The sequence below is a fragment of the Phascolarctos cinereus genome, unplaced genomic scaffold, assembly GCF_003287225.1.
Source record: "Phascolarctos cinereus isolate Bilbo 61053 unplaced genomic scaffold, phaCin_HiC Scaffold_726;HRSCAF=1367, whole genome shotgun sequence".
Classification (NCBI taxonomy): Eukaryota; Metazoa; Chordata; class Mammalia; order Diprotodontia; family Phascolarctidae; genus Phascolarctos; species Phascolarctos cinereus.
The window spans coordinates 2772259-2787515 of record NW_027556098.1 but is presented as its reverse complement, the minus strand read 5'-3'; the positions used below and the strand labels follow the sequence as shown (position 1 = coordinate 2787515).

The 15257-nt window shown below is 38.5% G+C and overlaps 1 protein-coding gene across 8 annotated transcripts in view; it reads left to right on the top strand.

The window, feature by feature from the left end:
- The window catches only part of REPS2 (RALBP1 associated Eps domain containing 2), a 352146-nt gene that overhangs the window by 190544 nt on the left and 146345 nt on the right, over positions 1 to 15257 (top strand). For all 8 annotated transcript variants that reach the window (XM_078146089.1, XM_078146083.1, XM_078146082.1 and 5 more), the window contains one exon: positions 10707 to 10804. In XM_078146089.1, coding sequence (XP_078002215.1) covers positions 10707 to 10804 — 98 coding nt within the window. The remainder of the gene's footprint in view (positions 1 to 10706; positions 10805 to 15257) is intronic.

The window sequence follows — 15257 nt, the reverse complement described above, 5'->3', positions numbered from 1 at the left end:
CTTCTCCAGTTTTCCCAGTGTTTTTTTTTTTTCCAAAAGTGGGTTCTTATCCCAGAAGCTGGGGTCTTTGGGTTTATCAAATAATAGATTACTATAGTCATTGACTACTGTGTCTTGCATATTTAACCTATTCCACTGATCCACCACTCTATTTCTTAGCCAGTACCAAGCAGTTTTCATGAATGCTGCTTTATAATACAATTTAAGATCTGGAATTGCTAAGCCACCTTCCCTTGCATTTCTTTTCTTTAGTTCCCTTGATATTCTGGACCTTTTGTTCTTCCAAATGAATCTTATTATTTTTTCTAACTCTATAAAATATATTTAATAAATCTTTGCTGAGTTTTCAGTAAAGCATTTTGCTGACAGAAGCTAGACATTGGCTTGGCCATACTGTCTATTTTAAATTCTGCCGGTCACGTTAATGGTAAGATGTCAGTTGCTGTTGGGGATGGTGGTATTTTGAATGGCCAGGCTCTTTATCCTTAGCACTTTGTAAATTCTCCTTGGCATTTTTTCCTCTTGGGGTTCTGAGTCCTAGTTTAAAATGTGACCAATCAGACTTATTTTAGCATTGAACATGTATGATCTGCTTTTCTGCTGAGTCAGCATATAACCCAGCATTGCAGGTTTTTGCTGCACTGAAAAGGAGTGCTGACTTTCAGTGAAAAGGAAAAACATTAACAGTTTATGCAAGGTTATGTGAAATAAGACATCCATATCCATACCTTAGCTTTAGGTGTCAGGAGGGACATTCAAGTGGCAATTGTTGCAAATCTTGCAAATGTTACTGCTCCTTGACACGTGAAACTGCACATGCCAAAAACTCATCCTATTCCTTTCAATTAGTCACTCTTTCCCATCAATTGTTTCATTAACTTTCTAGTCCCTTAGACTCATATGCTTTTTGTAATTCCTTCCTGTTCTCTTCAGTCAGTTCCTTCACCAAATTCTATTGAACATTTTTACAATCAATCAATCAATCAATCATTCATTCATTCATTCATTCAACAAACATTTAGTAAGCTATGCACCAGGCGCTGTGGTAGACACTAGGGATATAAGGCCAAAAATTAAACAGCCCCAGCCCTCCAGGTACTTAAAGGTCTCTTAGATTTTCTCCCTTTCCGTATTTAAGGCCACCACTCTGGTCTGGTCTCTTCCAGTCTATTAGCCATCTGGCTGGTCTCTCTGCATTTGGTCTTTGCTAGTCCATCCTGTACCTAGCTATGTGACAAAATGTGACTTTGGGCAGCTCTTGATTATAATCGAAGATCATTAGAGCTAGAGAGGACTTTAGAGATAATGACATTATGGGATCATAGATCTAGAGCCCAGAGTGACCTCAGAGGCCACCTAGACTGACCCTGTGGAAGGTGGAGAAAATCATGCAGCTACCTGGGTCCCCTACAGATTTGTGCTACATGACCTCAACTGGACCCTCACTGCTGCTAGGCAGTCCTATTATACCTTCCTTATCAACCCACTATCCCACTCTCCATAGTGCCTCTTCAAAACCTTTCTTTCCTCCTGAAACTTCCCATGAAGTTTCCACCACCCTCTCATCTGAGAACCTTGCCTCATATTTACAGAAAAAATTGAGGCCAGTAAGGGTGAACTCCCTCTTCTCCTCTCTTCCTTATATCCAGATGTCCTCTTTAAAAAAATAAGTTTTTATTGATGTCTTTGGTTTTTTATATCATCATAGTTATCCCCATGATTCCTCCCCTTTTCAGAGAGCCATCCCATATAACAAATAATATTTTTTGAAGAAAAAAAAGAAGAAAATCAGCATAACTAGTGAAAACATTGAACATTGGCTGGAGGATGGATAAGAAAGGGAACAAACCATAGGCTGATAGACAAATTAGGATCTTAATATAACATGCCAGATAAGAGGTAGCAAGAGTTTAGATGAGTGAAGAGAAAGGGGCAGATAGATGTGAGAATTGATGAGGAGGTAAAATATATGAGATTTGGCAACTGACATACTATGGTGGGAGGAAAGAATCAGGGATATCTCTGAGGATATATCTGGTGACTGGGAGGATACCCTCAATAGCCTTCTTTGCTAAAGATTAATTGGTTCAGCATTGTCTTTTGCTGATTCCTACTACTAAAAACTGCTTACGAGCCTCTGTGGTCATCACTGTCCTCCAACAGTAGATTCTAATCTAGTCAAAGGCTGGAGAGAAGTCCCTGATGGTGGCAGACTCCAAATCTACAACACGACTGCAAGCAGTCATGTCACAGAGAGCTGTGAAGCTGCATCTGCCAACCACTCAACTATGCCTTTTTTTCTTCTAGGAAGATAGCTAGCTCTTACCCAAAGTACTTATTGTGCTTTGGTATATCCCAGTATACAGAAATTCTGGGGTGTGGTCCGTTCCTAGTGTGCACTTCTTACACTTGAATATTCTTGCCAATAAATAGCCTTGATCAATCAACCAAGTGGTGATTGATTTCTTTCTTTCCAGGACTCAAACCTGAAATGTGAAGTAAAAGCCTTCTGGATTGGCATAACTGATACTTCTGGTCATTGAATTTGGGAGAATGATGCCATGTGTATGCATAATCACTTTGCTCCCTAACTAGACTTTTGGGGTAGAAACCATATCATTTCTTTCAGAGCCCATCTCAGGAATGCCCTAAGACAATTTCAGACTCCCCAGAAACCCCTAGATCTGTATTCCTAAGAGTAAGACAGAATCACATCATCTTCTGGGATGTAAAGGTCAAGGCAATTAAAAAATTAGCCTATTCTATAGCATCTGGCACATTTTCAGAGTCACCAGAACCAAGAGGCCTGGTGATACCAGCACGGTTTGAACATGGTCCTATAAGGACATTTCATGATAAGTTGACATTTTTAAAACACACTAATCAGTGAAGGAATCAAGAAATTTGATGGAGTGGAGCCAGGAAAGCATTGCTTCTGTGGAAAGGTCACATTAATAACTGGAAACAGAGATTTAATGAGGTTATCTCATTATTACCTCATCAGCAGGCAGGTCTGAGTTAAATTGCAAAGATGGGAACAAAAGAGCAACTTAGGCCAAATGATTTAAGGAAAAGCTATAAATAAGTAAAAAACTAACCAAATAAATCTATTGATATCTTTTGTCTATATAAAATTTGTTTCCAGATATATCCTCCCCCTCCTCCCCTACCCAGACAGCTGACTCTTGTAACAAAGAATAAAAAGGAAAAAGGAAAAAGGAAAAAGGAAAAAAAGCCGGTCAGCAAAACTAGAGAATATCAATTGAGTCTGACAGTATGCACTGTGTTCCATGTCCATGGTCTGATCCTTTCCTCTGCTTTCTCTAGATACCTTAAAAACTTCTGAGTCTTTCCATTTGTTCTGGAGTTAAACTCTCTGTTATGGGTTGTCTTCCCTGATTAGAATGTGAGCTCCTTGAGAGCAGAGACTGTCTTACCTTTTCTATTTATTTCCCCAGCACTTAGTACAATGCATGGTGCATAGTGAGTTCTAAATAAATATTTCCTTCTCTCCTTAGCGCCCTTCCTTCCTTCCTTCTTTCCTTCCATTCATTCATAGTATCCTACCTCTGCAGAAGGAGCAAGGATATGAATTTTCTCATCCCTCCTTTGAGACTGACTTGTTCAGTATAATTACAATGGTATTCAGGTTTTTTTTTCTTTTGTTCTTTCCATTCATGTTGTTATATATATATATTTCTTGATTTTGCGTACTTCACTTTCCATTGGTTCATTTTTGTTTCCCCATGTTCCAATGTTCATCATCTTTATAATTTTTGACATCATGGTAATATTCCATCATATTCATGTACTGCCGTTTGTTTAGCTGTTTCCCAATTGATGGGTACCTACTTTGTATATAGTTCTTTGTTGTTAACAAAAGTGATCAGCTTGCATCTAAATAGCAATATACAATTACTTTGTTTCCAGATATATCCTCTTTATATGCATTTTCTCATTTAATCAATACAACAGGTCTGACTTTGTCCCACTAAAACTGAATCTCTGAGAATGTCTCTTCATTTGTCATATGTCAGAATGACAATAGAACCTGTCATTTTATTTCCTAACCCCAAATCATTAGATGAGGTGTTCCTAGCCTAGAGGTCATTGATCTAAGAAGTTATCACATTATTGCAAAGGATTTCTGTAGTCAGTGGTGCAGGAGAGTTTAGATAAAGAGCAGCAGAGCCACACAGGGATAGCAGTTAATTAATTAATTTATTTTTAGTTTTCAACATTCACTTTCACAAGATTTTGAGTTCCAAATTTTCTCCCCATCTCTCCCCTCCCCCCACCTCAAGATGGTGTGGATTCTGAATACCCCTTCCCCTAATCTGCCCTCCCTTCTATAACCCCAACCACCTTCTCTTATCTCCCTCCCCTTCTATTTTCCTGTAGGGCAGGATAGATTTCTGTAGCCACTGTCTGTTTATCTTATTTCCCAGTTTTTAAACATTTTTAAACATTTTAAACATTTGTTTTTAAAATTTTGGGCTCCAAATTCTCTCTCTCCCTCCCTCCCCACCCACTGTCATTGAGAAGGCAAGCAACTCAATACAGGTTATACGTGTGTAGTCATGCAAAACACTTCCATATAATAGTCATGTTGTGAAAAACTAACTATATTTCCCTTCATTATATTTGGCCCCTCTCCCCTCCCCGCCCCTGTTAATTCAATTCTCTCCTTTGATCCTATCCCTCCTCAGAAGTGTTTGCTTCTGATTACCCCCTCCCCCAATCTTTCCTCCCTTCTAGCAATACCTCCCCTCTTATCCCCTTCCCCCTTATTTTCCTATAGGGTAAGATAGATTTCCATACCAAATTGAATACATATGTTATTCCCTCGTTAAGCAAAATCTGATGACAATAAGATTCACTCATTTCCTCCTACTTCCTCTCCACCATAAAAGCTTTTTTTGGTCAGTTTTGTGAGATAATTTACCCCATTCTACCTCTCCCTTTCTCCTTCTCCCAGTATAATCTTCTCTTACCCCTTAATTTTATTTTTTAGATTTCATCTTCAACTCATCCTGTGTCCTTTGTCTATATATATTTGTATATGTATATATATATACACCCATATTTATACATATACACATACATATAATACACACACACATATATGTATATATATACATATACATATACATATACATATACATATACATATACATATACATATACATATACATATACATATACATATACATATACATATACATATACATATACATATACATATACATATACATATACATATATTCCCTCCAACTACCCCAATACTGAGAAAGGTCTAATGAGTTACAAGTATCATCTTTCCATGTAGGAATGTAAACAGTTCAACTTTAATAAGTTCCTTATGATTTCTCTTTCCTGTTTATCTTTTCATGCTTCTCTTGAGTCTTGTATTTGAAAGTCAAATTTTTTATTCAGCTCTGGTCTTTTCCTCAAGAGTGCTTGAAAGTCCTCTATTTCAATGAATGTCCATTTTTCCCCCTGATGGATTATACTCAGTTTTACTGAGTAGGTGTCAGTCAGTTGAGCATTTATTAAGCACCTACTAGTTCCAGGCCCTCAGCTCAGGGCTATCTTATTGTGCTTTTGGCCTGGAAGATCCTTTGAGGACAGGGCCCTATTCTTCTCTTTTCTCAGGGCCCCAGTGTAAAGCAGGCTTTCTGGAGTCATTGAATTGAACTGATACTAACCATAAACCATCGTTTTAGATTTTATTATACTAAACTTAGAGAAATATCTTGCACAGAGTTAGGTTCTAAAGTCAACGCAGGGATCAGTATTAGAGTTGTGATTTCTTTGGTATAGGGAACTCCCAGCAGGAAGCTTCTTCTGTCAATGCAGGTGGCAGTTTAGAGTCTTAGGGTATTAACTAGAGCAGAGGTGTCATACAGCACCAGCCACTTTATGGGCCATCACTCTGGAGTGCAGCCCAAACCAGATTATAGTTGGGAAATTTTTAACAAAAATAAATAAAAATAGTAGAACTTATGTAATATTAATATGTGGTTTTCTAAGTCAACCTATGGCCTACAGGGATCCTTATGGATGATTTAGTGACCCCGTTTCTACTTGAGTTTCACACAATTGGCCTAGATGCAGGGGTGGGGAATCTGTGGCCTCGAGGTCCTCAAGTGTGGCTCTTTTATTGAATCCAAACTTCATAGAACAAATCTGCGTGATAAAAGGATTTGTTCTGTAAAACTTGGACTTGTAAAACTGGTCCTTGGTTGCACCCGAGGACCTAGAAGGCCACAGGTGGCCTTGAGGCCACAGATTTCCCACTCCTGTTAGAGCTATAAGGGGTTAAGTGACTTGCCCAAGATCCCATAGCCAGTAGGTGTCAGAGGTACAGCTTGAACCCTGGTCTTGCTCACTTTGAAGCTGACTCTCAGTCCTCTGTGCCATAATGCTTCATATCATGAAAGGTAAAAATCTTGTATAGTCTAGATCATCCTCTCTTTGAAGCAGGCCTCCAAAGTCAACAGCTTCTGGCACTGTTGGAACAATGTAGCTGAGGCAGCCAGATCCATAAACTTTGGCATAAAGATTGATTTTAAGGGCCGGGTGTGTTGGACTTGTGTGTAAATGTGTCCTGGGCTCTGGCTGCTGATCCCTACTACCCTCCCTTTCCTCCTTCCCCCTTTCTTTTGCCCCTCAAAGGGCAAATAAGGGGTCTGCTGCAGGGAAGCAAAAGTACTTGAGGGCTGGAGAGCACACCCATGTTTCCCATCTCATGATCTCTTGGGGCATGTGCTCATTGAGTGAAATGGCATCAGAATTGGGGAAATACTTAAATTGTTATTTTTCTGTTAACTGAAAATCTCTGTCCCTCTTTGCCCCCATCTCCTTTACCCCCTTTCTGCTATCTATATGGTAAATAAATGGCAGTCTTGTGTGACTCCACCTTGTACAAAATATTTTGTTGACATATGCCCATTCAAAACTCCCTTCTGTTAATGTATTAATTTCCCTTTTAATAATCTGATAGTCAAAGTTAAGTGAAATGTTTAAATTCTGGAAGGGAGGTGAGATCGCTTATGCCTGGTGCTTTGATTTGCTCCTCGTTTAGTTCCAGACCCTTTTACCAGTTCTTATGTTTGTAGCTCTTCTGTGGACCTTGTAAATGCAGGTTCTTTTAGTGACCTTCCCCATCCTGACCCTTATTCTTCATGCAAAACTTTGTTTTGTGTTTCTTTAATGCAGTTGTCAGGAGGTAGCTAAGTGGTTCAGTGGATTGAGCTCTGGGCCGGGAGTCAGGAAGATCTGAGTTTGAATATGGCCTTAGACATGTACTAGTTGCGTGACCCTGGACAAGTCATTTAACCTCTGTTTCACCTCAGTCCACTGGAGTGGCAAACCACCCTGGTATCTTTACCAAGAAAACCCCATAGACAGAATCCATGAGAACACAGAGTCAGACAAGACTGAACAACAACAACAAATGTAGTTGCCATGTATTATTGTATAGTATAGTTATCAGAGTTTGTTTCTTATTTGCCTGCAAGATCATAAGATCCATGAGATCAAGTGTTGTGTTGTATCCAAGCTTTGTTCTTCTTTCAGAACCTAGCAGAATAAATGTTTAATAAGTGCTCGTTGAACCAAATTCAAGAAAATGAATAATCAATAGGGCTTTTTTGTTGTTGTGGTTCAGGCATGTCAGACTCTTTGTGACCCCATTTGGGGTTTTCTTGGCAAAGATACTGGAGTAATTTGTCATCATCTTCTCCAGCCCATTTTACAGATGAATAAACTGAGGCAAAAAGGGTTAAGTGATTTGCCCAAGTAGTCCGTGTCTGAGGCCAGATTTGAATTCAGGACTCCAGGCCCATATCTACTGCGCTATCTAGCTGACCAATTTTTTTTTTGTAGTATGTTGCTTTACTTTGATTAGCCAGCACCATTGGAGAATGTGGCCCATAATCTATACATAGGACATCAGGTTTAGAGCTGGAAGAAGCCTTAGCGATCATCTAGTTCGTGCCTCTCATTTTATAAGTAAGGACACAGAGCTTAGCTAGTATGTGTCAGACATAGAAATTAAACCCACGTCATTCTGATTCCAAATTCTGTAGTGTTCACTATGCCATGGTGCCTCTCTTTATAACAGAACCATACTATCCTCAGAGACTATTTGGTGGTACTGCCTTATTAGCGAAGCTTCCTCATAACAATCTACTTTAGGCACTTTCAGCCATCAAACCACTTGGAGTATCAATTTTCTCTCCTGTGGCTCCATTCACCTGTAATTTTTCTGACAAATGTGCCCCTTCCCAGGCCACCACTGTGCCATCTCTCCTATTAGGAAGAATGTAAGCTCCCTGAGGGAAGGGACTCTATAATTGTATCTTTGGTTCTTAAGACAGTAGTTGGCACATAGGATCTTGTTATTTACTCATTTTTCAGTCCTCTCCAACTCTTCGTGACCCCATTTGGGATTTTCTTGTCAAAGATACTGGAATGGTTTGCCATTTCCTTCTCCAGTTCATTTTATAGGTGAGGAAACTGAGGCAAACAGGATTAAGTGAGTTACCCAGGGTCACATAGCTAGCGAGTGTTTGAGGCCAGATTTGAACTCAGGAAGATGAGTCTTCCTGACTCTAAGCTTAGGGCTCTATCCATTGCACCGCCTTAGTCAATGCCTACTAAGTGCTTTTTCATTCATTCATTGGAAGGGGTTCTAGGTGGAATTTCCTTATTCTGGATTCCACTTCATAGTGATAAGTGTCAAAGCTAAGTTCCAATTTATTCTAGTTGTTTTCAGGACTAAATTTTGGCATTCAGCTGCTGTTTTGAAATGAATGATTTAAGAATCACTACTGTTCATAAAGAACACATAGCCTGGGTATATCTAAACTTCTGGGGTTTTAAAGATATTTGGATTATGACTGCTCTGTGTGCCTCAGTATGTCGTCCAGTTTTTACACTTAGGAGTTCAGTTAGTGACTTACCAGGGATCAACTCCAAGTGTTTTGTTTTGTTTTGTTTTTTAAATGAAGAATTTTGTTATAAAGGAGACATCACTTGCCTGGAGGAAAGTAAAAAGTGCAAGCTGCACGTGTGAAATTAACCCAGTTTTGTGTATAGCTCCTCATGACCTGGTTGAGTTCTTTCTTCTTAAAACAAAGAACACTACTATGGCATCAAGAAAACAAACTTCTGCCTGATATCTCTTGTTTATATATATAACAGTTGGAAGAAATTCCTATCACTTGTTTTGTCCTCTCAAAAACTTTAAATATTTGCCTAGAAAAGCAGAATGCTTTCAACTTAGGGGATGGTTTTTCTTTTGCATTCGAACAGTAAGGGTTGAGTGTTGCCTCTTTTTTTGTATGCTCCCTGACTTCAGTGACAGCAAAGATTTTGGCAAGGTCATTGTTTATTGGCTGTTGAAGAAACAGAGGAAAGTTACAAAGTAGTTTTGGTGTTTTGGAAATTTTTTTCTTAATTGGTTAAACAGCGCAACATCAATTTTGAGTCGAAGTTATGGGGTAAAAAACCAACAATAAACATGTAAGTATGTAGAACAAATTTTAATATCCCTTAAGGTCAAGCTGAAATAAGATTGAAGATATTTGTGTTTTTTGATACTTTTTAATCTTAAATTTTTTTATCTTGATATTTATGTGTATATATATGGAGAAATATATAACATACATATACACACACACATGTAAATGTATATGTTGAGAATGAGAGAGTGTGAGGGAGAGTGAAGAGAGAGAAAGAGAGAGAGAGCAAGGGGAGAGAGAGGGAGGGAGAGGGGAAGATGAAGGGAGAGAGAGAGAGGGAAGGAGAGAGAGAGGGAAGGAGGGAAAGAAAGAGGGAGGGAGGAAGAGAAAGGGAGGAAAAGGGAAAGAAGAAGGGAGAGAGGGAGAGATAAAGGGAGATGGAGAGAGGGAAAGAGAAAGGAAAAGAGAGAGAGAGAGAGAGAGAGAGAGAAAGAAAGAGAGAGAGAGAGAGAGGGAGGGAGGGAGAGAGAATGAGAATGCCATCCATCTAAGTTTAACTTAAGAACTGAACACAACTGATCGAACAGCCTCAGCTTCACTAGCAGCAGGGACTGCAGATGTGTATTTCCCACGTGTGGCTATTTTTTATATTATGTTAGGGAAGAAAAAGAAGGAAGGATATTTGGCTTATTGGAATAGAGGAATTATTAACTTAATTGTATTAAAGACCAGATAAACATTCATTCCTGTAATTTTTAAAGAATACATTTTAGGGGGAGGGAACAGACATTTTAGACAATTTAGATTATTGAATATTGGTAGAATTCATTGTTTGGAGTATGAGCAATCACTCTGATCTCCATCCCCACAGTATACATTTATTTTTCAGCCTGTAGAACATACTTTTGACCCTAATATGATGCAAATTGCTTACTCTCACTCAAGTATTTAATATTTTTATTCAGTTAAACTTTGCCCCAACATCAATCTCTTTGGTCTTAAACATGTAATTTGAGGAATAGTTTTCCTTGTAAAATACTGTGTGCTGAGAAAATTATTTTTGATTAATTTAAATTTTAATTATGTGACTTTTGAGGCATAATGTGAAATTGTGGGTACCATCTCATTTATAGGAAAGTGAATTTTGTATATAAATTGCCTCAGTTTATATGTGCCAGAATTAATCATTTTTATGTTGAGTCTCTGACCCCATTTTGGTTTTCCTGATTCTTTCAGCTCCTTATGAAGCTAGACAACTTGCCCTCCAACAGGAGGGACCCACATCAGGAAGCCATGGACCCAAGCCCACACGACGGCAGACTTCTCTTATTAGGGTAATTATTGTTATAGAGTGTGATCATCATCAAAATTTTAACTCATTTATGTAAATATTTTCCTCCCAATAGCCCTTGGAGGTAGTTAGTAGGTTATTCCTGCTTAATAGACAAGGAAATGGGTTAACCTTGCTCAAGGTCACATGACTCAGGTCAGTGTCAAGGTCAGTGTCAGAGGGAAATGGGTCAGAGCTCTGGCTCCAAGTCTATTGATTTCTCCACGATAGCCCAGAATGTAAAATTGAGGAAGAAGGAAAGCAGTGAAGCTCTAGGATGCAGAAAAGTGACTTTTTAGCTGATAATCTTAGCAAATTATTGCAGAGGACACATGAGACCTGACGCCTGACTCTCTTTGAACTTTATCCTGTCTTGTAACTAGTCAATCTCTACTTGTTCCTTTGTTTCCCTTGTAAACGCCCCCATGCCTAAACAGACACATACACTTTTCAATTTAGATTCTACTGTTTCACTCTAGCTAAGCTGAACTCCCAACCATGCCAAGCTCTTTCCTGGCTCCAAGCCCATACTTGGGCCATCTTCCTTGTTGAGAATGCCCTTCTTCCCCCTTACCTATCTAATGCCTATCAATCATTCTTGACCCAGATCCAGTCACTTTTCTCCCATGAATCCTTCTCCCACCCCTCCAGCCCACATGTATCTTCTTTAGCACTTTGTGACATATAAAAAATTCAAGAGACATAGTTTATGAGTAATTAATAATTTTATTAATTATTGCTAGTAGATAATTAATAAAGGTATCAGTGTCACTCTTGAATGCCAAAGACTCCTCATGGAACCCACTGCTTATATGCCCTTGGAAGAATGGTTGTTTCTGAGGTTGCAGTCAACTCTGGTTAATAATTAATGAGAAGAATGAATATTCTAATGAGAGATGGGCTTATTCTGATGAGAGGCTGGGAGATGTGACTTTGATCACTTAGTCTTGGATGAAGAGACTTGTCTCTTATCAGACCACCTGTCTAAGACAATCTAGACAAAAATGGGTTCCACCTCTACTCAGGCCTGGCCGACTAAAACACAATGGGTCAGATTTCACTAGAATCTCTTTGTAAGGTTTTTCTAGTTGGGTGGGACGACAACTCCACCTAGGTAAGATGGCCTAGATGGGGAAAGTTTTTAGGCAAGGTCAGAGATCTCCCCAATAATTTATAACTTACTTTCTGTACCTTTCCTTTCACACTTATATCTTGCATTGCATTGGTACTTAATTGTTTTATGGATATCCCCCAAATAGACTTTCAAGCTTCTATAAGGCAGAGATTCTTAAACTTTAACATTTTCTTTATTGCTTAGCCCTGCAGTGCCTGGCTCAAAGTAGGCACTTGTTGGCTTGACTTGAAATATAGTGTGTACTTCAATACTTTGGACTATGTCACTCTCCTGCTTAAGCATCTTCAGCAGCTCCCTATTGCCTCCTAGAATAAAATACAAATTCCTCAGCTTGACATGGCAGGCTCCAACCTACTTTTCCATGAGATACCATTATGTTTTCAGTTATCTGGATTCACCTTCTCCTCAGTTCATCACTCTTATTTACCTAACGTATTGTCTCTATTGCATATATTCACTTCTATCTCCTCATACAGCCACCATGTAATTCAGGCCCTTAGTTTCTCTTTCCTGAAGTATCACAGTGGCTTCCTAATCTGTCTCCTTTCTTCAGATCTCTCCCCTCCAATCCATCCTTGACACGGTTGCCAAATTGATTTTCCTCAAGCACAAATGATGGGAGAAACCTTAATTTAGAAAGGCCAAGGTCATTCACCACATCCCAGGACATTACATTGCCAGTTGTCTTGACTTTTGTCTTATTGCTGGGCTTTGATGACTCTGGAGGAGAGCTGATGACTTTGCTCAGCTCTGCCTCACTTAAATCCAATTCAAGAGCCAGTCAAGACATCACCCTTGTGATGTCATTGGTCCTTTCTGAGAATGAAGGATAAATAATAACAATAATATGTTACTTCTCAACAAATTCTAGTGGTTTTCTGTTATGTGCAGGATCAAAAATAAAATTCTCTGGCATTTAAAATCCTTTACAACAAGGCCTTGTCCTACCTTTCCAGTCTTATTGCACATGGTTTCCTTCCATACATGCCATGGTCCAGCTAAACTAATCTGACTGTTCCCAGAACCTGTACTATACTCCCTCCTCGCCTGTTTCTTAGAATCCCTTGTTTCCTTCCAGACTCAGCTCAAGCATTTCCTTCTACACAAGACCTTTGCTGATCCTTTTAGTTGCTAGTGTCCTCTCCTCAAAATCACCTTGTATTTATTTATGTATGTACATACTATATCCCCTGGCTAGACTGTAAGCTTGCCAAGAACAAGGACAGTTTTTACTTTTGTCTTTTTATCCTTGGCACCTGGCATTATGCTTGACATACAGTATGTGCTTGACAAATAAATACTTGTTGTTTGATTGTTTCTCATTACTCCCTTCCGTGAACATTATATTCAAGTCAAATTGACCTATTTGTGGTTCCTGGAACTTGGCTTTCTATCTCCCATCTCTGTACTTTTCTGCAGCCTTTCCATTCCACTGTATCTTCCCTTTTACCTCTTAGAATTCTTAGCTTCCTTCATGACTCTATTCATTCCTTTTTTTTTTAAAATTCAGTTATATTTTATTTGCAGGTCTGCATTCTCTCCCTTTAGCCCACCTCTCCAAATTGAGAAAGCAAGAAAAATAAAACCTCTTACAAACATAAATAGTTAAGCAAAACAAATTCCTGTGTTGGCCATATAAAAAAAAGTAAAAAGCCGCTATCTGTGCTCTGGATCCATCACCTCTCTTATCATCTTAAAACAGGCTAGATCACCTGTTTTATCATGAGTCCTCTGGAATTGTGGTTGGTCATTGTGTTGATTAGAGTTCCCAAGTCTTTCAAAGTTGTTTGTCTTTACATTATTGTAATTGTATAACTCATTCTTTTGGTTCTGTTCACTTCACTTTGCATTAGTTCATACAAGTCTTTCTAGGTTTCTCTGAAACCTTCCCCTTCATCATTTCTTATAGCACCATAACTTGTTTAGCCGTTACCCAATTGATGGGCACTCCCTCAGTTTCCATTTCTTTTTTTAAAAAATAATTTATTTTTAGTTTTCAACATCCACTTCCATAAGATTTTTAAGAGTTTTAAATTTCCTCCCCTCCCTCTTAATCCCCTTCCTCAAGATGACATGCAATCTAATATAGGCTCTGCTTGTACATTCATATTATCCAATTCTTCGTGACTACAAAAACCACTGCTATAAATATTTATGTACATATGGATAATTTTTCTCTTTCTTTGATCTCTTTGAGGTATCAGTAGTGGTATCACTGGGTCAAAAGGTATGCCTAATTTAATAGCTTTTTGAGTATAGCTCCAAATTACTTTCCAGAATGGCTGGGCCACTGTATGTAGTTCCATCAACAGTGTATTTATTCATGTACCTGTTTTCCCACAGCCCTTCCAGCATTTGTCATTTTCCTTTTTTTTTTTTGTCAACTTTGCCAATCTGATGGGTGCAAAACAACCCCGAAGTTGGTTTAACTTCCATTTCTCTAATTATTAGTCATTTAAAACATTTTTTTTTCAGATGGCTCTTAAGAATTCTTCCTTTGAAAACTGCTTGTTTATTTCCTTTGACCATTCATCCACTGGTGCATAATACAATTCAGATACCCCTAAAAAAACCAAAAAAGCCAAAACAACTCTTTCCTGATCCCTCTAGTCATTAGTGTACTTTTGATCCTTAAATTATTTTATATTTACTTACATTTTTATATGGAACATATAGTATGTTAAAAGTTAAGATCCTTGAGGGTAGGGCTTGGTTTTTTTATTTTTGTCTTTATGCTCTTAATAGCTAGCACAGTGCTTGGCATATTGTAGGTACTTAATAATTGCTCGTTGAATTGGTATAATCTCATTAATGTGGCATACTTCCTACTAGTGCAACCCATCTATGTCTTATCCTCAGTGATTCTTGTCTGTACCTTAGTGCACTCGAGGCCTTCTAATAGGTCTTTTTATATTTCGTGTGTATAGTTCATTTCTTCTGGTAGAGTATCAACTTGTTGATCATTGATTCAGTATTTCACACCTAATGTACTAACAAATGGAGGGACATCTTGGTGTAGTGGAGAGAGAGGTGGACGTAGGATCAGGAAGATCTGACTCTGAATCTTGCCTCAGACACATATTTGACTCTGGGCAAGTCATTTAACCCTGTTCCACTTAAGTTTCCTCATATATAACATGGGGATAATCATAGTACGTACTTCACAGGTCTATGAGAGAAGAAAAACCAAGATAATATATGTAGAATGTTTTGCAAATCTTAAAGCACTATATAAATGTTATAGTTCATTAATTATAGCTATTAATTCTTGCGGCTGGTCTGATAGAGTGATTGTTAGTACCCTTTGCCCCTTTTCTGTCAC